Source organism: Astyanax mexicanus, chromosome 1, assembly GCF_023375975.1.
Source record: "Astyanax mexicanus isolate ESR-SI-001 chromosome 1, AstMex3_surface, whole genome shotgun sequence".
NCBI lineage: Eukaryota > Metazoa > Chordata > Actinopteri > Characiformes > Acestrorhamphidae > Astyanax > Astyanax mexicanus.
In genome coordinates, this window is record NC_064408.1 from 130,789,870 (window position 1) to 130,812,620 (window position 22,751).

At 39.3% G+C, this 22,751-nt stretch overlaps 1 protein-coding gene across 2 annotated transcripts; it reads right to left on the reverse strand.

Annotated features, from left to right (window-relative positions):
- Positions 1–833: 833 nt before the first annotated feature.
- azi2 (5-azacytidine induced 2) lies at positions 834–21,593 on the reverse strand. 2 transcript variants are annotated; one of them, XM_049469168.1, is made up of 8 exons: positions 15,089–15,367; positions 11,549–11,774; positions 10,759–10,875; positions 9,560–9,659; positions 8,874–9,022; positions 7,696–7,760; positions 4,931–5,070; positions 834–1,512 (listed from the first exon to the last, which is right to left on the reverse strand). In XM_049469168.1, exons 2-8 carry the CDS (start codon positions 11,759–11,761, stop codon positions 1,166–1,168), a joined length of 1,131 nt encoding a protein of 376 aa, XP_049325125.1. In that variant the 5' UTR covers positions 11,762–11,774; positions 15,089–15,367; the 3' UTR covers positions 834–1,165. The 2 variants fall into 2 exon arrangements, with proteins under 2 accessions (XP_049325125.1, XP_049325124.1); XM_049469167.1 differs by lacking the exon at positions 15,089–15,367 and adding an exon at positions 21,391–21,593 and having other exon boundaries at positions 835–1,512.
- Positions 21,594–22,751: the final 1,158 nt, after the last annotated feature.

Genomic DNA, 22,751 nt, shown 5'->3' on the forward strand with positions numbered 1-22,751 from the left:
CCCCTGTTTAAAGACTGTAGCTCCGCCCACCTCCTCAGTGTATAACATCCAAATACCTACATTTATAGAATATTCTAAATGCTATTATACTTAATAAACAGCTCTATTAACAATTAAAGAGAGCACTTCAGTTTCTGAATCAGTTTCTCTGATTTTGCTATTTATAGGTTTATGTTTGAGTAAAATGAACATTGTTGTTTTATTCTATAAACTACAGACAACATTTCTCCCAAATTCCAAATAAAAATATTCTCATTTAGAGCATTTATTTACAGAAAATGAGAAATGACTGAAATAACAAAAAAAGATGCAGAACTTTCAGACCTCAAATAATGCAAAGAAAACAAGTTCATATTCATAAAGTTTTAAGAGTTCAGAAATAATCAATATTTGGTGGAATAATCCTGGTTGGTTTTTAATCACAGTTTTAGTTTCCTGCATCTTGGCATCATGTTCTCCTCCACCAGTCTTACACACTGCTTTTGGATAACTTTATGCTGCTTTACTCCTGGTGCAAAAATTCAAGCAGTTCAGTTTGGTGGTTTGATGGTTTGTGACCAACTTACATCTTACATGATTAAACATTCAGAGTTTTTTTTCTAATGGAAGAAGATGGATGATCAGAAGCCATTAAACCAAACTGAACTGCTTGAATTTTTACACCAGGAGTAAAGCAGCATAAAGTTATCCAAAAGCAGTGTGTAAGACTGGTGGAGGAGAACATGATGCCAAGATGCATGAAATAAAGTTCTGCATCTTTTTTGTTATTTCAGCCATTTCTCATTTTCTGTAAATAAATGCTCTAAATGAGAATATTTTTATTTGGAATTTGGGAGAAATGTAGTCTGTAGTTTATAGAATAAAACAACAATGTTCATTTTACTCAAATATAAACCTATAAATAGCAAAATCTCTTTTATTTTTATACTTATTTCCAGAGCTGTATATTAATAACACTCAATGTAGGTATTGTGATGTTATACGCGGAGGGGGCGGAGCTACAGTCTCTCATTAGGGCTAAATGGGATGGAAGAAAACGTAAGTGGGCGGAGCCTGGAGAGGGAGATCGAGAAACTGATTTTAAAGCAATCTGGCAACCCTGTCAGAGAGGCCGGTGCTCTTAAGGCAGGTAAGGCGTCTTTGCGTTGGGGGCGGGGCTTGCCAGTCAGTACGGCCTGGCCCAATCAGAGCTGGAGCCGCTGGACTTTGGCCCCTCCCAGAAGAGGGCGTCGCTGGGCCGGGGGTGGCTGGGGATGGACCAGGACCCGTCCTCCAGGGAGGGGGAGCTGTGGCTGAGGGGGGTGGAGGGTCCGGCGGGGCTGCCGAGGGGGGCGGGGCGCTGCAGGGGCCACGTCGACTTCCAGGAGCTCTCCTGAAGACCCTCGGCCGCAGTGGGACGTCCCACGCTGGAGGGGAGGGGGGGTGCGCTGGGGGGGCGGGGGGCGGTCACTCTAACGGGGGAGGAGTTCTTCTGCACATCGTCCAAACACTGCACCGGTAGAGCCGAGGCAGCTGAGGAGATACAGAATTAGAGTTACATTATCATACATACACCAAACTCCACCTAGCAACACCCTAACAACCACCGAGCAACACCCTAACAACCACCCATCAACATCTTTACAACTACCCATCAACATCCTAACATCCACTCATCAACATCCTAACAACCACCCATCAACATCCTAACAACCACCGAGCAACACCCTAACAACCACCCATCAACATCCTAACAACCACCCATCAACATCCTAACAACCACCGAGCAAGATCCTAACAACCACAGAGCAACACCCTAACAACCACCCATCAACATCCTAACAACCACCCATCAACATCCTAACAACCACCGAGCAAGATCCTAATAACCACAGAGCAACACCCTAACAACCACCCATCAACATCCTAACAACCACCCATCAACATCCTAACAACCACCCATCAACATCCTAACATCCACCCATCAACATCCTAACATCCACCCATCAACATCCTAACAACCACCGAGCAACACCCTAACAACCACCCATCAACATCCTAACAACCACCCATCAACATCCTAACAACCACCCATCAACATCCTAACAACCACCCATCAACATCCTAACAACCACCCATCAACATCCTAACAACCACCCATCAACATCCTAACAACCACCCATCAACATCCTAACAACCACCCATCAACATCCTAACAACCACCCATCAACATCCTAACAACCACCTATCAACATCCTGAGTCAGTTTCATCGTTTCCGATTGCTGGAAATGCAATTGGAAATGTTTTGTATTTCTTAGACTTGTGTACTGATACAACTCAACAGCCTTGATGAGAGCCAGTTTCATCATTTCTGACTGTTGTAAATGGAAATAGAATAGGAAATTGTCTGGATTTCTCGGACTGGTGTACTGATACAACTCAATGGTCCTGATGAGAGCCAGTTTTATCATTTCCGATTGTTGTAATGGAAATGGAATAGTAAGTGTTCTGGGTTTCTTAGACTGGTGTACTAATACAACTCAACAGTGCTGATTAGAGCCAGTTTCATCATTTCCAATAGTTGGAAATGGAACTATTTTTTATGTCTTAGAATGGTGTATTGATACAATTCTACAGTGTTGATGAGGGCCTGTTTCATCATTTCTGAGACTGTTGTAAATGGAAATTGAACTAGACTGGTGTACTAATACAACTCAACAGCAGCAACTTGATGAGAGCCAGTTTCATCATTTCTGAGTGTTGTAAATGGAGATAGAATAGGAAATGTTGTGGGTTTCTGGGCCTGGTGTGGTGATACGGGTTTTTAGCGCTGAACTCTAGGCGTGGGTATCTCCAGCGTCTGGAATGAAGATGCAGCTGCTCTTTATTTAACACTGTTGTAATTTACACCTCCAGCTCCTCCCGAATACTAACTCCCTCTCTCCCGCTCGCCGCTCCTCACGCTCCGCCGCCTCTGATTGGAAAGCAGGAATATAAAAACCCACTGATGTGTTTTTCATCCGCTAACTTCATACGCCGGGCCGTGTGTATATAAATATATACGCCTGTCTGAATTTATATACAATCACCCGCCGCTCTTCCTGCATCAGATACACGCTCGATCGGACCGGCGCCGGATTCACCTCATCTAAACATTCATGAGCCCAAACACGAGCCGACACAACCCGGTAAAAACCAGGGGCTCAGAGCGTCCCAACACTTATTACTGTATTCACAATTAACCCAGCCTTACACTACATATATAATCAGGGTTTATACACCTTTAATCAGTACATTTCCATGATCTTATCATGACTTTTAAAGCAAATTCTAATAGATTTTTAAAAGGGTGCAGAAATGGACAATGAAACCAAAAACAAACTAAAAATATAATTAAAATTGATTATGGTAAGCCTGAAATGAATATTAAATAATAATAAAACGTGTGTCAGATCCTGAGAGCTCCATTGGCTACAGGCTAAATTACTGAATTAATACTGAAAGATTTGTAGACCAAATTTCCATGACTTTCGCAAAACTTTTTGGGTATTCTTATTTTTCCAAAACGTATCCAGACCTGGAAATTATTGCTATTTTCAAATTTCATGACTTTTCCAGGTTTTTCATGACCACACAAACCCTTTACAATACTGTGTCTGTGAACCCTTTAGATTATTCTATATTTCTGCATGAACATGATCTAAAACATTAGAACATGAGCTAAAAGTAGATAAAGAGAAACCAGTTAAACAAACGAAACCCAAAATACTACACTCCCTCATTTATTTATTGAGGAAAATGATTGCAAGCATTAATCTGGAACTTGAGCTTCCAGATTCCTGGAATCTGGGCTTTCAAAGTCCTGATCATTTAATGATCAGGACTTTGACTTGGCTTCATTCTAAAACATTAACTTTATTCTTTGGTAGAATGGCTTGCATGCTTTGGGTCATTGTCTTGTTGCATGACCCACCTCCTCTTTATATTCAGCTGATGGACAGATGCTCAGACATCTTCCTTTAGAATTATCAGATATAATTCAGAATTCTTTGTTCATCCACCAATGAATCCAAGCCATTCTGGCCCAGATGCTGAGTCACAAAACAGGCTCAAACCAGGATACTACCACCACCATGTTTTACAGGTGGGAACGCAGTGTTTTACTTTCTCTACATATTATATCCATCCAAAAAAACCTTCTTCAAATAGACTTTTCCCTGTTCTTTATATAAGGTTTTACTAGATCTTTACTGGGTGGTTGATATTCTATTCAAGGTGTTTACTAGGGTGTTGCTAGGCAGTTGCTAAGTGGTTGCTGTAATGTTGCTATGTTTCATCCAGTGGTTGCTAAGGTATTTCAGGTGGCTGCTAAGAGTTTACTAAGTCTTTGCTAGGCAGTTGCTAAGGTATTTCAGGTGGCTGCTAAGAGTTTACTAAGTCTTTGCTGGGTGGTTGCTATCCTATTCAAGCTGCTTGCTAAAGTGTCGCTAAACAGTTGCCAAGGTTTCCCAGGTTGTGGTTGCTGTGATGTTGCTACAGTTGGTCAAGTTGTTGCTAAGGTATTCCAGGTGCCTGCTGTAGTGTTGCTAAATGGTTGCTAGGCAGTTGCTAAGGTAATTCAGGCGGCTGCTAAGATTTTACTAGGTCTTTGCAAGGTGGCTGCTATCCTATCAAGGTGTTTGCTAAGTAGTTCCTAGGCAGTTGCTACGGTTTTCTAGGTGGTTGCTGTGATGTTGCTAAGGTTCGTCAAGTGGTTCCTAAGATTCAAAGATGACGCATTTTGATTGGCAGGCTTTAGTGTTCTAAACTCGCTAAACTGCAGAGAGAAACCGAAACTAAACATACAAAATAAAATTTAACCCATACAAAATCATGCTTCAAACACACTTAATAATATATATTTTAATTAATATATATTTGTGTGTGTGTGTGTGTGTGTGTTGTAGTGACCTCTCCGGAGCACCGGGGGCAGCGGTTTATCTCGGAGCTTCTTCATCAGCTGGGATTGGTCGCTCAGTAACGAGCGGAGGCGGGACATCTCACTGCAGAGCTCCTCATACGACCTCATCACCCCCGCCGCCGCCACCGACCTGCGGGACCCGGCACAGAACACGCCACCGTCACCGGCACTGAACAAACCAAACAGTGTGTCTCTAGCTAACAGCTAACAGCTCTAGGAACAGCATGCAGTTCATTCCTGTGTTATTTGTGCGAATAACACATCAGCGTTTATATACTTTACCCAGTAATTCAGAGCAAAGAAACAAATGGTTAGAATTAGTCTATGGAGGAAAAACACCACCAGCCAAGTACAATTGAGATAAACAGTTTAAAACAGTTCTGTTTACACTAGTTAAAAGTAAAAATCCACCCCAAGGTTTTGGTGTATTTTTACTTTCTGGATCTGGACTCTACCCACCTCTGTGTGTAAGTAACTATAGGTTTAAATAGGATCTCCGGTGGATTTGTTGTTTTACAGAGACTCTAAGACTAGATCAGTGGCTGAACTGCACTTAGCAGGGCATTATTACACATGTTGTAAAGACTGTTATTAGTGTAAAAATGTCTTTATTTTAAAACTGTTGTCCGTTTCGCTGCGTCCTGGTGTCGCAGTGCTGTTAGCCAATCAGAGGCAAACTGTATGTTTGCATGTATGAATATTCATGAGCAAATGAAATCCTATCGTTTCTCCTTGTCCACTCGACCACCAGACTAAAACAGTGTTATACTGGATCACTAAAATCAGCTCACATAGCTTCATTCATACTAGAGACACAACTACACATTTTAAAATAAATGAAAAAATGATGGAATGAGACTTTTAAAGCAGTTTAGTGTAAATAAATTAGGTTTATTTAATAATGTTCTGTTCATTTTTTTTAAAATTCTGTCGAAATGTAAAGACTAAATACATCCAATAAACCTACCAGACCACTCAAATAATATATATATATATATATATCACACTCTGTGGGGAAGTATATCATATATCAGGACACTCGTAGAGCTAATTACAATATTTAGCCCCTCCCTCCTCAGCTATTCTACTTTAATTTAACCGAAATAAAAATCTTAAAAACCTCGGGGACTGCTGTTTTAATGTTAATAAATACAATATATGTTTAATATGAGAAGCAAATAGAACCAGAACTAATAAACTAATAAATACAGAGTAATTTAATCATTAATAATCAATTATCAATATAATACCACTAATAGGATCATTTATGAAAGCCCCGCCCACAAAACCATACAGATAATACATAGAAAATAAAAAAATAATGTTCACTGTAATAAAACTGTGATGCAGGCCTGTAACGGTAATCACATCATTGATTTATTGTACGATATGTGGATATAAACTCAGAATTATCCACTATGGGTTTCTCACGTAATTAAATAGAACAGTTTGCAACATTTAGCTGAATAATTAACACAGTTTTTCACAAGCGTTTAATCAATTAAACAATGTTTTTCTGATTTTTTATAGAAAAACTATTAGAAAACTGTGATTTAAAAGTATATTTTTCATTTTTATGGTGCCAGTTGATGCACAAACAAAGCATAATATGTTAAAACTTATAATAAATAATAATAATATCATTTTTAAACACTGAACTTACTTTTATTCTTGAGGTTTTGAGAATATGAACTGTACCCCTATTTTATTTCACTGCATTTTTCCATTTGTGTAGAACATGCATCTAATTACTAAAAAAATACTATTACTTATATTAATTATGATTCATTAATACACACACACACACACACTATAAACACACACACACACACACACTATATATACACACACACACACACTATATATACACACACACAGATAACACCGACTGGTTAACCAGCCCCCTCTAGTGGTCGGCTGTACACTAAAGCCATACACAAGTACTCTATTATTTACCATGAAGCTTTAATCATTTCTATATATAATAGTTTGTGTTTATAATTAACATTTTGCATGATGAACATAATTTATTATTATTTCATTAATTCACATTATATATTATATTATTATTAATAAGTCATGCTGAGTTACTGCTGCAGTCAGTGAGAACTATTAAGGTGGAACTAGAGTGATTGTGTGATTATACACTTATAAATATATATATATATACAGCTCTGTTAAAAAATGAAGAGATCACTTCAGATTCTGAATCAGTTTCTCTGATTTTGTTATTTATAGGTTTATATTTGAGTAAAATGAACATTGTTGTTTTATTCTATAAACTACAGACAACATTTCTCCCAAATTCCCAATAAAAATATTCTCATTTAGAGCATTTATTTACAGAAAATGAGAAATGACTTAAATAACAAAAAAGATGCAGAGCTTTCAGACCTCAAATAATGCAAAGAAAACAAGTTCATATTCATAAAGTTTTAAGAGTTCAGAAATAATCAATATTTGGTGGAATAATCCTGGTTTTTAATCACAGTTTTTTTCATGCATCTTGGCATCATGTTCCCCTCCACCAGTCTTACACACTGCTTTTGGATAACTTTATGCTGCTTTACTCCTGGTGCAAAAATTCAAGCAGTTCAGTTTGGTGGTTTGATGGTTTGTGATCATCCGTCTTCCTCTTGATTATATTCCAGAGGTTTTCAATTTGGTAAAATCAAAGAAACTCATCATTTTTAAGAGGACTGTTATTTTTTTTTCCAGAGCTGTATATGAATAAAAGTTCATTCTGAGTACTTACCTGCAGTTTGTCGCCCCCTCCTGGCTGTCCTCACTCTGAACGTCTGAACTAAGGTCTGAAATACCCTGAATAAACACACACACACACACACACACAAAATTACCATAATTCATCTGTGGTTTCCTTTTGATTTTATCGATATTTTATTTTTATCTTATTTGTTTTACATCTTGTTTTATAATATCTTGTAAAAATACAGGCTCCTTTTATTTATTTACTCATTTATTCTTTTTCTTTGATAATATCTTCTCTGTCTATCGGCCCGGCTTCACTGTAAACGAGGACCATCCTCAATGTAGTCAATGTAGTACAAGTTTAGATAAAGGCTGATTGCCAGACAGAGAAGCGTGATTGGTCACTGCAGAGGACACGCCCCCACGGCTTTAGAGTCCAGTGATGCTCTGCAGTGTTGTGTTTGGGGATGTGAGGTACGTTTTGGACTTGTGGTTTCTTTTTCTCCGTAATTCCATTGGCAGTATGCAGCCACTGTTCTTGGCTCCCAGTCGCTGACTGAGTCAGATATCTAGCATGACAAATATTTGCAGGGCGTCTTTTAGTAGTTTACACTACACAACTGTCCAAGAGATCCATGATTTACCTCAGGTGTTACCTATGAGGTGTAAGGTGTTACCTGTAAGGTGGAGGTGTGAGATGGAGGTGTGAGGTGTTACCTGTGAGGTGTGAGGTAGAGGTGTGAGATGGAGGTGTAAGGTGTTACCTGTGAGGTGTTACCTGTAAGGTGGAGGTGTGAGATGGTGTGAGGTAGAGGTGTGAGATGGAGGTGTAAGGTGTTACCTGTAAGGTGGAGGTGTTACCTGTAAGGTGGAGGTGTGAGGTGTTACCTGTAAGGTGGAGGTGTGATGTGTGAGGTGTTACCAGTGAGGTGTGAGGTGGAGGTGTGAGGTGGAGGTGTGAGGTGTTACCTGTAAGGTGGAGGTGTGATGTGTGAGGTGGAGGTGTGAGGTGTTACCTGTGAGGTGTGATGTGTGAGGTGTTACCTGTAAGGTGGAGGTGTGAGGTGGAGGTGTGAGGTGTTACCTGTAAGGTGGAGGTGTGATGTGTGAGGTGGAGGTGTGAGGTAGAGGTGTGAGGTGTTACCTGTGAGGTGGAGGTGTGAGGTAGAGGTGTGAGGTGTTACCTGTGAGGTGGAGGTGTGAGGTGGAGGTGTGAGGTGTTACCTGTGAGGTGGAGGTACAGAGTTGGTGCAGGTGGATGTTCTCCAGACGCAGTCGCTCCAGCTCCTCCTGCAGGTGAACTTCAGTACTGCAGCTGCTGCTGCTGCGCTCCACCTGCCAGTAATCCTGCGTCTCATTCAGACTCTTCATCACTAAATACACACAATACACACACACACACACATACACACACACACATTAGTGTTAGGAGTCTAGCCCAAGGACTCAGGATTCAGTCCCCTTGACCAGGAATTGAACCCCAGTGTCCCACATGGTGTGGTAGCTCCCTGGCAGGCGGTGGTGTTATCCACTACACCACACCAACCAGAATATGCAAATATATATTAAATATAAAATATATAATAACAATACTGTTTCTATTACTGCATTATTACTTATGCAGTTTTTATATGAAGTCTTGAATGATGAGGGGAAAGAGCGCCTCCTACTGTACCCATCCAGAATTAGCGCTACATGCTAACCCTGTTACTGCTATAACCTAACAGAGGCCTGCACTGGCTAAGATCACCCCCCCACATGATGGAGGGAGAAAACACAAAGAGATAAAGAGAGAGAGAGAGATAAACAGAGAGAGGGATAGATATTTGTACTGTATCTGAGAGTCCCGGGCTGCATCACTGACGTATGGCTGGGGCAGCTCTAATGTAAAGCAGTAGAACAGAACGTACCCTGGCTGGTCTCCAGCTCTGATCTCAGCTGCAGGATCTCCAGCTCTTTACTCTGCAGCTGATCCTGCAGCATCCGCTCCGCCTCCACCCGCTCCTTCTTCTACAAACACACACACACACACACACTTACATATATATCCTATTTTTTGCACTTAAAATCCTTTAATTTTCCCCAAAATCATCAGAGCTCCTTATAATCCGGTGCTCCTTATGTATGAATTCTATCAGTCAGGTATTAAGGAGCAGTAAAGCCGCTCTGCTGAAGTACAGAGTTATACAGGAGTTTCAGTTTAGTTCTCCAGCACCCAGACTGGAGCAGTATTAGCATTAGCCGCTAACTAAGCTTTAGCTCTATCGTCATTCAGAGGTGAAAATATTATGTTACTAGTCTCACTGTGTTCAAACACTTTACTGTAATTTAAAAAGTCTTACACAGTAAAACCTATGGAGTTAATTTTGTCCCAAAAGTGTTTCTAAAAATGTTAAGAATCATAAGAGAACAGAGTAAAAACAGAAAAAATATCTTTTGTGAATTTTCTCTTTATTTTTTTGCGTTTTTTGTGGATTTATGTGATTTGTCGTTATTTTAGTGGATTTTTGTGATTTTCTGTGTTTTTTTGTTAATTTTACTGTGGATTTTGTTTAGTGTATTTGTAAATTTAATGTGTGTTTTTATGTCTTTTTCAGTGGATTTTATGTGGCTTTCTTTGTGTTTTTTTGTTTATTTTTCTGGGGATTCTTTGTGATTTATTTTAATCTATTAATGAGAAATTATTTGTAAATTTTAGTTTTTGTGGACTTCATGTGGATTTTTTTTTTTTTCAAAATAACTGTGGAATTTTTGTAATTTGTACTTGTAAATTTAATGTGTATTTTTGTGAATTATTTGTAAATGTTATGTTATTTTTGGGGGACTTTTCTGTGGATTTGATTTCTAAAATCTCCGGAATATTGTTTTTTGCTCCTATATCTATTTAATCTGCAATTTTTATTTGTCATATTATCCATTATTAAAATGTAGCCTTAAGAAGACGAAAAAGTCGGATTAAATACAATTAATCACAGAACGTTGTTGTGATTAATCCAAAAAAAATGTTGAATAATTATATATATTATTATTAAATATATATATTATAATTGTATTGATTAATAAAAATGACTTAAACAGTAGTGTGTGTGTGTGTGTAATGTGTGTGTACCAGTTTATTGAGCTCGGCCTGCAGGTCCTTCTTCTCCATGTAGATTCCTCTATAAGCACTAAAAGCTTTATTCATGTACTGCGGTCCCTCAGAGGGCGGAGCTTCAGGTCTGAACAGCTAAACACACAATAAACAAATGTTATAATACACTCAGCAATAAAAATCATTAATAAAACCATTATTTACCCTGTAAAACGCTCACTGGGCCGTGTTTTAGTGATCTATAGGCGAGCTGTGCACCATACAGCTTGATTTAGGGTGTGTCAGTGCGTCTTTGCTATCGTAACGACGGGAAAAGTACACCTTATGCAGCTTAAAATACTAATTCTCTGAATTAATCATGGGTGTGGTTAATTAATTTTGGGCGTAACGTAAAATAATAAACCAATCAGAGTGTCTCTTGCTCATCATTCTCTTTAAGAGTAGACCAGGTGAGCTCTGTCTTTGGTGGATTGCTATTTTAATGGTGCAGCTACCTGGACGTGTCCAACAAACAATAAGTGGGGGTGTACGCTCGGCTCGGCACAGCGCCTGTGTTACGAGATAGCGATGAGCGTCTGACTGTTGGCGTCTGTCTAGGTTGTATTCAGTCAGTGGAGCTCCTGTGTTTTCTGTTACCAAGATAAACAAGATAAAACTCCAGAAATGTACCTGAACACACCTCATTTCCAGAACACCACGCCCATCAGTGTAGATATATTCAGAAGCTCTGCTGCTGTTTAAACCAGACAGGAGGAAGGTAGGAGTGAATATAGCCTAAAAGAGGTGTGTCTGAGTGATTGGAGCTGACCTTGTCCTCCAGCTGTTTGACGCGTTTGCGCAGCAGTGTGTTCTCTCTCTCGGTGTCCCGCAGCCGCTTCTTTATGTCCTCGTACGCCGTCACCAGCGCGAAGTGCGACGCCACAGACTCATCGCCCGAGCACGCGGCCACCGGACTCTCCGCCACGTACGCCGTCTCGTGCTTCAGGATACAGATATCATCATCCACCAGAGGAGACTCCATACTGGAACTGAAACTGAAACACATAAATCACATTGCTGTTTTATTCTATAAACTACAGACAACATTTCTCCCAAATAAAAATATTCTCATTTAGAGCATTTATTTACAGAAAATGAGAAAGACCTCAAACAATGCAAAGAAAACAAGTTCATATTCATAAAGTTTTAAGAGTCCAGAAATCAATATTTGGTGGAATAACCCTGTTTTTAATCAGAGTTTTTGTCATGCATCTTGGCATCATGTTCTCCTCCACCAGTCTTACACACTGCTTTTGGATAACTTTATGCTGCTTTACTCCTGGTGTAAAAATTCAAGCAGTTCAGTTTGGTGGTTTGATGGTTTGTGATCATCCATCTTCCTCTTGATTATATTCCAGAGGTTTTCAATTTGATAAAATCAAAGAAACTCATTGTTTTTATTTGATCTCTTATTTTTTTTTCTTTTTTAAATACTCAAAGTTTAAGTATTTAAAAGAGATATTTCTCTTTTATAAGTTTGTTCTATGGCACAAGTAAGTCAAAAAATTACAATATCTTATTCTCCAAGCCGTTAGAGGTATTAATAAAGTATTTATCAGTTTATCACAATTATTATGGGATGGATTATCACAGGGGGAACATTAGGAACCTCTACAGCTCTCTGAAATCTGAGACGTCTGGCATGTTGCAGCGTTACATGAGTTACACACGAGTTACACTCTGCTTCTGTATGTGTAGATTAGGGCTGGGAATCGAAATCGATTCCACAAAAGGCAACGAACAAAATGTCTCGGTATTACAGAGTACCGAAACGTCAAAAAAACAGCCTCCACTGTCTGCAGTCACTAAAAAAGGAAATCCTCAGAAATACGAGTTGATCAGAGAGACGTTAGGGTGTCGGCATCAAACAGTGAGTTCATGGCCCCGCCTACCTCAGCTCAGGACCGCCCACAGGCGGAGCTAAAACTCGGGCTACAGCATTAGGAGCTAGCTAGCTAAGGAGTAGCTAACAGCTCTATTTACAGCTTATTTAACACAGCTAGTTAACATTAGCTATATTGTGTAAGTAACTATAGGTTTAAATTGGATCTCCGGTTGATTGTGCATTTTACCGAGACCTTAAATAAACACTATGGGAGCGCGATTTGACAAGGCAGCACAACTGGACAGAACACCGGTCGAAGCAGCGCAAGTCACATCGGATTTTATGATATAGAGCGTATATAGACTCTATATAGACTTCGTATATAGACATCAACATGGTGAAACTGCACCGAATCACGAGTTTAGTAGTGCTCGTTTAGCTGAAAGAAACGTTATCAATGCTGCAGGGAGGATGTGGGAGGTTATCTGCGGTTAGCCAATCAGAGGCGAAATATTTGCATGTATGAATATTCATGAGCAAGAGCCAAAACTAGAGATGGGACCGACCCAATACAATATCAGTATCGGGGCCGATATTGACGTAATTTAACGAATCAGATATTTGGCGAGCGCTGCCGTTCCACTTACCGATCCATATTCCAGTCCACATTCCAGTCCACACAACTGAACAATAAATCCACTGTAATGTTTAACACAAAAAGCATCCCTGATCCGGATTCCAGTTCCACAGTTTACCCTGAACCCCCAGCAGCTTCAGTCTGCGGCTGACTGAGTTACTTTCGCTGTTTATCTACAGAAAAATATTGATTATCTGGAGATTTTTCACTTTATAAACCCCGAACAGCAGAACGGCTACATGTAATATTAGACAACAGATTAACACCAGCAGTCTGTTAGCCTAGCTAGCATTAGCATTAGCACTGAACTGACAGCAGCTGCATTTTGGTATTGTAAAGGTATTATAAATACAGTCTGAAGTAAACTATAGTCATAATCCACATATCCAATAAAACCACAGACTCTACAAACTACACTAACCAGCACTAAAACACACATTTGTTATTAAAAACAGTGATTAATTTAGTTCGCTAACACAGTTAGCATCGCCAGTTAGCTGTTAGCATCTCCATTAAGATCTGCAGTCTGTTAGTCTAGCTAGCATCGGGTTGACAGCTGCATTCCAACACTGTAAATGTAATAAATAACTATCTTAAATGGACTACAGTCATAATCGACTTCTAAAATCAAATCCCAGATCCTCCCCACTCTAACCAGCACTAATAAATCAATCTGTTATTAAAAACACAAAACAGTGATTAATTCAGCTCGAAAATACAGTTAGAGTTGCGGTTAGCCGTTAGCTATTGCAGCTAATCCACTCTCCGCTACGTGTCAAAATAAAAGTCTCCTGCGCAACCAGTGCAAAAAATTAGTCTAGAGCCCTGTATTTAATATTTAATTTTTAAAAATATTTATTAAACATAAAGATGTTTAATTTGAAAGAAAGTTATTGTGTGTTTGTATATAAAGTGTGTCAAATAAATTTTGGAGTTTGGAATGTATTTACATTAAATGCACTTCTGTATAACGTTACTCTTCAAAGGGCTGGGTGCTCTGTTTCAGCCTTACTATATAACCTTAATAATAGTTCTAATAATAAACTAAAAGAATCTGTATTTGTATCTGTATCGTTAGTTTTATATCAGTTTTATATCGGAATCGTATCGAAGCTGAAAAAAGTGGATCATCGCATCACTACCCAAAACCTGTCTTTCTTCAGAGATCACTAATCCAGTGAACTAAAGCAGGGCTAAACAGAAACACCGGAGCACTTATTCATACAAGAGACACAACTAGACTGTTTAAAACAATGACAGTATCTCTTTTTATTGTTGATACAGGTACAGTACCTTAAATTTGGTATTAATATTCAAATGTTACTTTTTTTGACACCTTTTACATAATTGCAACCAAAAATAAAAAGTGATAATTATTTTCACACAGTCCAGCCTTATGTGTAGATCAATAAATATTACTCATATCAGATTATAGATTACAGATCTAATCTGAACTTCAGTCTCTCGGGTCTAAAGGTCAGGAGGCGTGGCTAAACTGGAATCAGCTCCAGCCGGTGCTGTAACATTCCTTACCCATAATTCTCCAGCACTGAGCACCCAAACAAACGGATACAACCAACCAAACTAGTTCTAAAACATCACAACAGCACAAGTATTATATAACAATAATCACTATAATCTTCATAATCACAATAATCACCATCACTATAATGTAATAATGCCCTGAGCACAGTTACTGCTGATTATTCAGATCACTACTAACAGAACTGATACTGTAATGATATCTGTAAACAGTGTAACAGTGATGAAATCTGTCTCACCAGTTTTTCACCAGTTTCTCACCAGTTTCTCACCAGTTTCTCACCAGTTTCTCACCAGTTTCTCACCAGTTTCTCAGGGTTCTCTGTTCCTCTGGGTCTTTATAATTCCAGAACAGTCCATAAAGATCAGGAGAATCCTCGTGAACACGCACTTGTGATCTGATCTGAACCGAGACCTGCAGTCTAAACCGAAAGAGAAAGTACTGCAGCACCAGCGTTTCACTGAAGAACGGAAACTGGGCGGTCTACCACCATAAACCAGCTCAGCACTAACACACACTCACTCTAAGATCAGCACTAAAACACACTCACTCTCAGATCAACACTAACACACACTCACTCTCAGATCACTACTACTGAATATCAATCAGCCTTAGTTCATCAACTCAGCACTAACACATTACATTACATTACATTACATTTGGCAGACGCTTTTGTCCAAAGCGACTTACAATAGTCAAGTACAATGTAAAATAAGTTTAAAGGTAAAACATCTTTGGATAGGGATAAAAGGAGGTCAAAGGGGAATAATAGGATAGAGGAGTGAAGGAGAGGAAGAAGAAAATGAGGTTAGAAGTAGTTAGTGTGTTAGAGGTGTTAAGAGAGTAAGTGCTCTTTGAAGAGCTCTGTCTTCAGGAGTTTATTAAAGATAGTGAGAGATTCTCCTGATCTGGTAGTGGAAGGTAGTTAGTTAGAGGTGTTAGGAGAGTAAGTGCTCTTTGAAGAGCTCTGTCTTCAGGAGTTTATTAAAGATAGTGAGAGATTCTCCTGATCTGGTAGTGGAAGGTAGTTAGTTAGAGGTGTTAGGAGAGTAAGTGCTCTTTGAAGAGCTCTGTCTTCAGGAGTTTATTAAAGATAGTGAGAGATTCTCCTGATCTGGCAGTAGAAGGTAGTTAGTTAGAGGTGTTAGGAGAGTAAGTGCTCTTTGAAGAGCTCAGTCTTCAGGAGTTTATTAAAGATAGTGAGAGATTCTCCTGATCTGGTAGTAGAAGGTAGTTAGTTAGAGGTGTTAGGAGAGTAAGTGCTCTTTGAAGAGCTCTGTCTTCAGGAGTTTATTAAAGATAGTGAGAGATTCTCCTGATCTGGTAGTAGAAGGTAGTTAGTTAGAGGTGTTAGGAGAGTAAGAGCTCTTTGAAGAGCTCAGTCTTCAGGAGTTTATTAAAGATAGTGAGAGATTCTCCTGATCTGGTAGTAGAAGGTAGTTAGTTAGAGGTGTTAGGAGAGTAAGTGCTCTTTGAAGAGCTCTGTCTTCAGGAGTTTATTAAAGATAGTGAGAGATTCTCCTGATCTGGTAGTAGAAGGTAGTTAGTTAGAGGTGTTAGGAGAGTAAGTGCTCTTTGAAGAGCTCTGTCTTCAGGAGTTTATTAAAGATAGTGAGAGATTCTCCTGATCTGGCAGTAGAAGGTAGTTAGTTAGAGGTGTTAGGAGAGTAAGAGCTCTTTGAAGAGCTCAGTCTTCAGGAGTTTCTTAAAGATAGCGAGAGATTCTCCTGATCTGGTAGTGGAAGGTAGTTTGTTCCACCATTGGGGAACTCTGTATGAGAACAGTCTGGATTGCTTTGTGTGAATGTTTGTTTGGCAAAGCGAGGCGACGTTCATTGGAGGAGCGCAGCGGCCGGGAGGTAGCGTAAGCCTTCAGGAGCGAGTGCAGGTAGGAAGGAGCCTGTTCTGACATCACCTTGTAGGCGATTGTAAGAGTTTTGAATTTGATGCGAGCATCAACTGGTAGCCAATGGAGCTCAATGAGCAGCGGGGTGACATGTGCCCGTTTTGGCTGGTTGAAGATCAGACGTGCTGCTGCATTCTGGATCATCTGGAGTGGTTTTACTACACAGGCCGGGAGGCCAGTTAGCAGGGCATTGCAGTAGTCGAGGCGTGAGATGACGACTGCTTGCACCAGGAGTTGGGTGGCCTGTTGCGTCAGGAACGGTCTAATTTTTCGGATGTTATAGAGCGCAAAGCGGCAGGACCGAGCAACCGAGGCCACATGGTGCGTGAAGGAGAGTTGGTCATCAACCAGAACACCCAGGTTCCTAGCAACCTTTGTCGGTGAGAGAGAGAGAGAGTCGATACTTATAGAGAATTTGTGTTGAAAAGATGGTTTTGCTGGTATAACCAGAAGTTCAGTCTTTGAGAGATTTAATTGAAGGTGATGCTCCCGCATCCATGAGGATATGTCAGAGAGACACTGCGAAATCCGTGCAGAGATTGAGTGATCTTCAGGTGAGAACGACAGGTATAGCTGGGTGTCATCAGCAAAGCAATGGTAGGAAAATCCGTGTGAGCGGATAACCTGACCAAGAGAGGTGGTGTATATGGAGAAGAGAAGGGGTCCCAGTACCGAACCTTGGGGAACCCCAGTGGATAAGGAGCGGGCTGAGGACAGCTGTCCTTGCCACGACACCTTGAACGAGCGCCCAGTGAGGTATGATCTGAACCATGACAGCACATTATCTGCGATCCCCATGTTTGAGAGTATAGTTAGGAGGAAGTCATGGTTGACTGTGTCAAATGCGGCCGAGAGGTCCAGCAGAATGAGCACTGAGGACTGACCTGCAGCTCTTTTCAACGTTTTCAACGCTTCAGTCACAGACAACAGAGCCGTCTCGGTAGAATGTCCTTTTTTGAACCCAGATTGGTTCTGGTCCAGAAGGTCATTCTGGGAGAGGAAGCCAGAGACCTGATTTAAAACTGCTCTTTCTAGTGTTTTAGAGAGAAAGGGTAGCAGTGAGACCGGTCTGTAGTTATCAACCTGGGCGGGGTTGAGAGAAGGCTTTTTAAGCAGTGGTGTCACATGTGCTTGTTTGAAAGCAGTGGGGAATACACCAGAAGTTAAAGATGCATTGATCGTGTGAGTAATAGCCGGAATGATTGCAGGTGCGATAGTTTGCAGTAGGTTTGAAGGAATTGGGTCAAGCGGACACGTAGTAGGACGGCTACGTGTTAGGAGAGCCAGTGTCTCGTTCTCAGTGAGAGAAGTGAACGAGGAGAAAGCAACGCCTTCGGTGGAGGGACACCGGGCAGTAGAGGATGTAGTAGGACTGCTACATTGTGCATCAGTAAACTGGTTGCTGATGGCCGCCACTTTGCCAGTAAAGAATGAGGCAAGAGCTTCAGCCGTAAGGCAGGTAGCCGGAGGAGGAGGCGGAGGGTTGAGTAGTGTTTTGAATGTAGCAAATAGTTTCCGGGAGTCTGTGAGAGAGCAGAATTTATTGTGATAAAATTCAGCTTTAGCAGTCGTGATGCTGGCTGAAAAAGAAGCCAGGAGCAGTTGGTAGATTTTTAGGTCTGTCTGGTTTTGCTTTTTTTGCCATTTTCTTTCGGCAGCTCCGAGTTTGGAACGTAGTTCCCTCAGTGAGTTATTTTTAAGCCATGGCTGCGGTTTGTTTGAGCTAATGGCTCGAGATGTAAGAGGACAGAGGTTGTCCAAACAGGAGCTTAGTGTGGAGCAGAGAGTGTCAGTGGCATCATTTACATTGAGTGATGAAAATGAGCCTGGTGGAGGCATATTGTCAGTCACCAGAGAGGAGTACTGGTCTGCTGAGAGATCTCGAAGATTTCGGCGGAACGAGACCATAGTAGGAGTAGCTGTGGGTTTATTTGAAATATGAACATTGAGTTTCATAAAGTAGTGATCTGAGACGTGCAAAGGAGTGACAGTTAGAGAGTCGGTGTCACAGTTACGAGTGAACACACACTCACTCTCAGCTCAGCACTAACACACACTCACTCTCAGATCAACACTAACACACACTCACTCTCAGATCAGCACTAACACACACTCACTCTCAGATCACTACTACTGAATACCAGCCTTAGTTCATCAGTTCAGTACTAACACACACTCACTCTCAGCTCAACACTAACACACACTCACTCTCAGATCAGCACTAACACACACTCACTCTCAGATCAACACTAACACACACTCACTCTCAGATCAACACTAACACACACTCACTCTCAGATCAACACTAACACACACTCACTCTCAGCTCAGCACTAACACACACTCACTCTCAGATCAACACTAACACACACTCACTCTCAGATCAACACTAACACACACTCACTCTCAGCTCAGCACTAACACACACTCACTCTCAGATCAACACTAACACACACTCACTCTCAGATCAACACTAACACACACTCACTCTCAGCTCAGCACTAACACACACTCACTCTCAGATCAGCACTAACACACACTCACTCTCAGATCAACACTAACACACACTCACTCTCAGATAGATCAACACTAACACACACTCACTCTCAGATCAGCACTAACACACACTCACTCTCAGATCAACACTAACACACACTCACTCTCAGATAGATCAACACTAACACACACTCACTCTCAGATCAGCACTAACACACACTCACTCTCAGATCAGCACTAACACACACTCACTCTCAGATCAGCACTAACACACACTCTCAGATCACTACTGAATTGCTACTAAACTACTACTGAATTACTACTGAACTACAACTGAATTATTACTGAACTATTACTGAATTTCTGCTAACCTACTACTAAACTACTACTGAATTACCGCTCACCTACTATTTAACTACAATTCAATTGCAACAGAACTAAAAATAAACTACTACTGATTAACTACTGACTTTCCAACTAACTACTACTGAATTACTGTTACCTACTATTAAACTGCTACTGAATTCTTACTTAACTATTGCTGAAATGTTACAGAACTAAAAATAAACTACTACTAAATTATTACTGAATTTCTGCTAACTACTACTGAGTTACTGCTCACATACTACTTAACTACTACTGAATTACTGCTAACCTACTACTAACTACTATTGAATTGCTACAGAACTAAAAAAATAAACTACTACTGAATTACTTCTGAACTACTACTAAATTACTACTGGATTACTTAACTGCTACAGAACTACAAATAAACTACTACTGAATTACTCCTGAACTACTACTTAACTACCACTGAATTGCTACAGAACAAAAAAAATAACTACTAATGAATTACTACTAAATTACTACTAAACTACTACTGAATTATTATTGTTGTTACTGAAACTCAGCTCAGCAGCTACATGGTTATAATCATGTGGTATGTAAACAGGATCTTTATGTGAATTAAAGCTGAAATAAAGTACATAAAGCATTAATGAAGATATAATACAGAGATAAGTGTGTGTACTGTAAGGCCTGGTAGCGGTAAAGCTTTACAGGCTGAATACCAAACCGCCCCATGCGCCCTACTGAGGGCACTAGGTAGGAGGCGCGAAAACGGTGCGATATATATCATATAAAACACAGAGTAACAGATAAATAGAGATGTTTATTAAGAGAGAGAGAAAGAGAGAGAGAGAGAGAGAGAGAGAGAGAGAAGGCCACGAATTCATGACTAACAAGGTGCACTAGATAGGGAGCATGGAGCGGTTTGGAACAGACCCACCAGCTATACAGCCAATAGAAAAGCCACATTTACAACACAGCTACAGACCAGAGAGCAGGAAGACGGGATACAGAGGAGAAAACAGACAGAATAAAGAAGGAAAAGATAATTAATAGACAGTAGAGGAGTGGAGAGAGGGAAAAGAGGAGTGATAAAGGAGAAAAGGAGGAGAAATTGAGGAATAAAAAGAGTAAAGGATGAAAAATAAAGAAAAATAAAGAAGGACAAATAGAAGAATAAAGAAAATACAGGAGGAATAACAGAGGAATAGAGGAGGGGAATTAGAGGCCAAAAGGATTGATAAAGGAAGAGAAATAGAGGAATAAAAGGAACAAAGGAGGAGAAAAGGAATAAAGGAGATTAGAGGAAGAGAAAGAGGAATAAAGAGAATAGAGGACGAGAAAAAAGATGAATAAAAGCGAATAGAGGAGGAGAAAATGAGGAATAAAGAGAAAAAGGGAGGCGAAACAGAGGAATAAAGGAGAATAAAGGAGGACAAATAGGGGAATAAAGAAGTGATAAAGCAGGAGAAATAGAGGAATAAAGGAGTGATAAAGGAGGAGCAGAAATAGAAATATAAGAGAGAAATAGAGAAATAAATGAGAATAATTAGGAGAAATAGAAGAATAAAGAGAAAAAAGAGGAGAAATAAATGAGAATAAAGGAGTGATAAAGGAGGTGAAGAGTCAGAGCTGTATCCAGGCAGGTTGAAACATCCGGGTAACAGCAGCAGCAGTATTATTGAAGGTGTATAAATAAAGGATGAGTAAAGGATGAATAAAGGATGATGAAATGGTGTAAATGGTGAATAAAGGTGTGTAAAAGGTGAATAAAGGTGTTTAAATGGTGAATAAAGTGATATAAAGCTGTATTTATATGATAAAGAGGAGGAGCTCGCTGTGTTTACAGCACTTACCCTCTTATTCTCTATAAAAATCCCACTTCCGCTCAAATATTCACCATAATAAGAGTCCGGTCCAAACCCGCCCGCACCTCCAGCGCGCGCTCCCGGTCCCGGTTCCGCTCCAGACCCGACAGAACCAGAACCAGAACCCGAAAAACCCCCAGAACCCCAACAGAACCCACACAGCGCACACAAACACACACAGCCGGAAACACGTCACCGCACAGGTGATGCAGCACACACGACACTTCCGGTAGGAAAAAAATATATATTTTTATCATTATTGATTTTATTTTCCCTTTTAAACAATCCATTTTTCTCTAGACATAATCATTTTTACTGATAATATTATACAAATAAAACTAAATAACATAAAAAATGAAGAAAAAAAATATATTTTTATTTTTTTTAATGTAAAAAAACAATGAATTGGAACCTTTATATGTAATTAATTATTACATTGAAATTATTTCTGTTTTTATTTGTTTATTTGTTTATGTACTGTTCATGTACTTTATTATTTTTTAGTGCAAAATAAGAAAAAGTGTGAAAAAAACTGTCAACGTCATCCATCAGATGTCAGTGGGCGGGGCTAACCCTCATTTCTGCATGTTGATTGGTTCTTGTTTTTGTTTTTTTTACAGCATAGCGACCCAATTTTAATTACATTTAAGTTTCGTTTACAGATTTAAACAATTAAACAAAACATTATTTCATTAAATATAATTTAAAGCATTTATCATGTAATATTATACCATTATTGCTTTATTAGATTATTAATTTAATTTAATATTATATGATATAATGTCATGAAATATTTATTTTATTTATTTATTTATTATATAATAAAAAAAAACTCTATAATGGGAGAGACCACTTTACTTTATGATGTTGTTTGGTGATGTAAGGCTTGGATGGAGCTTCAATAAAATTTATTACTAACATTTTTATAACTATAATTTTTCACAAAGGATTATGAGCATATGGCATTTTATTAGATTATTTTATAAACTCACGTTATTTTATTTTATTTTATTTTTTTTCCAAGTGTTTCAGAGTGCAGGATCCATATACAGCCACTAGAGGGAGGTGTTTAATCAGAGTCCAGCCTGTATTGCAGGATTTCCACTCACTGAGTGAACTATCCATATACATGGATACATGGACTTGAAATTATTTAATAATTTCAATATAATAATAATCTACTAGAATTATATAGTAATAATAATAATAATAATAATAATAATAATAATAATAATAATAATAATAAAACATTACAGTCATTATACCAAACATGGAAAGGAAAAACAAAAAATACAAAATAAAAATGTTTACCCTATGAAAATTCTAATTTAAATAAAATATTTTAATGC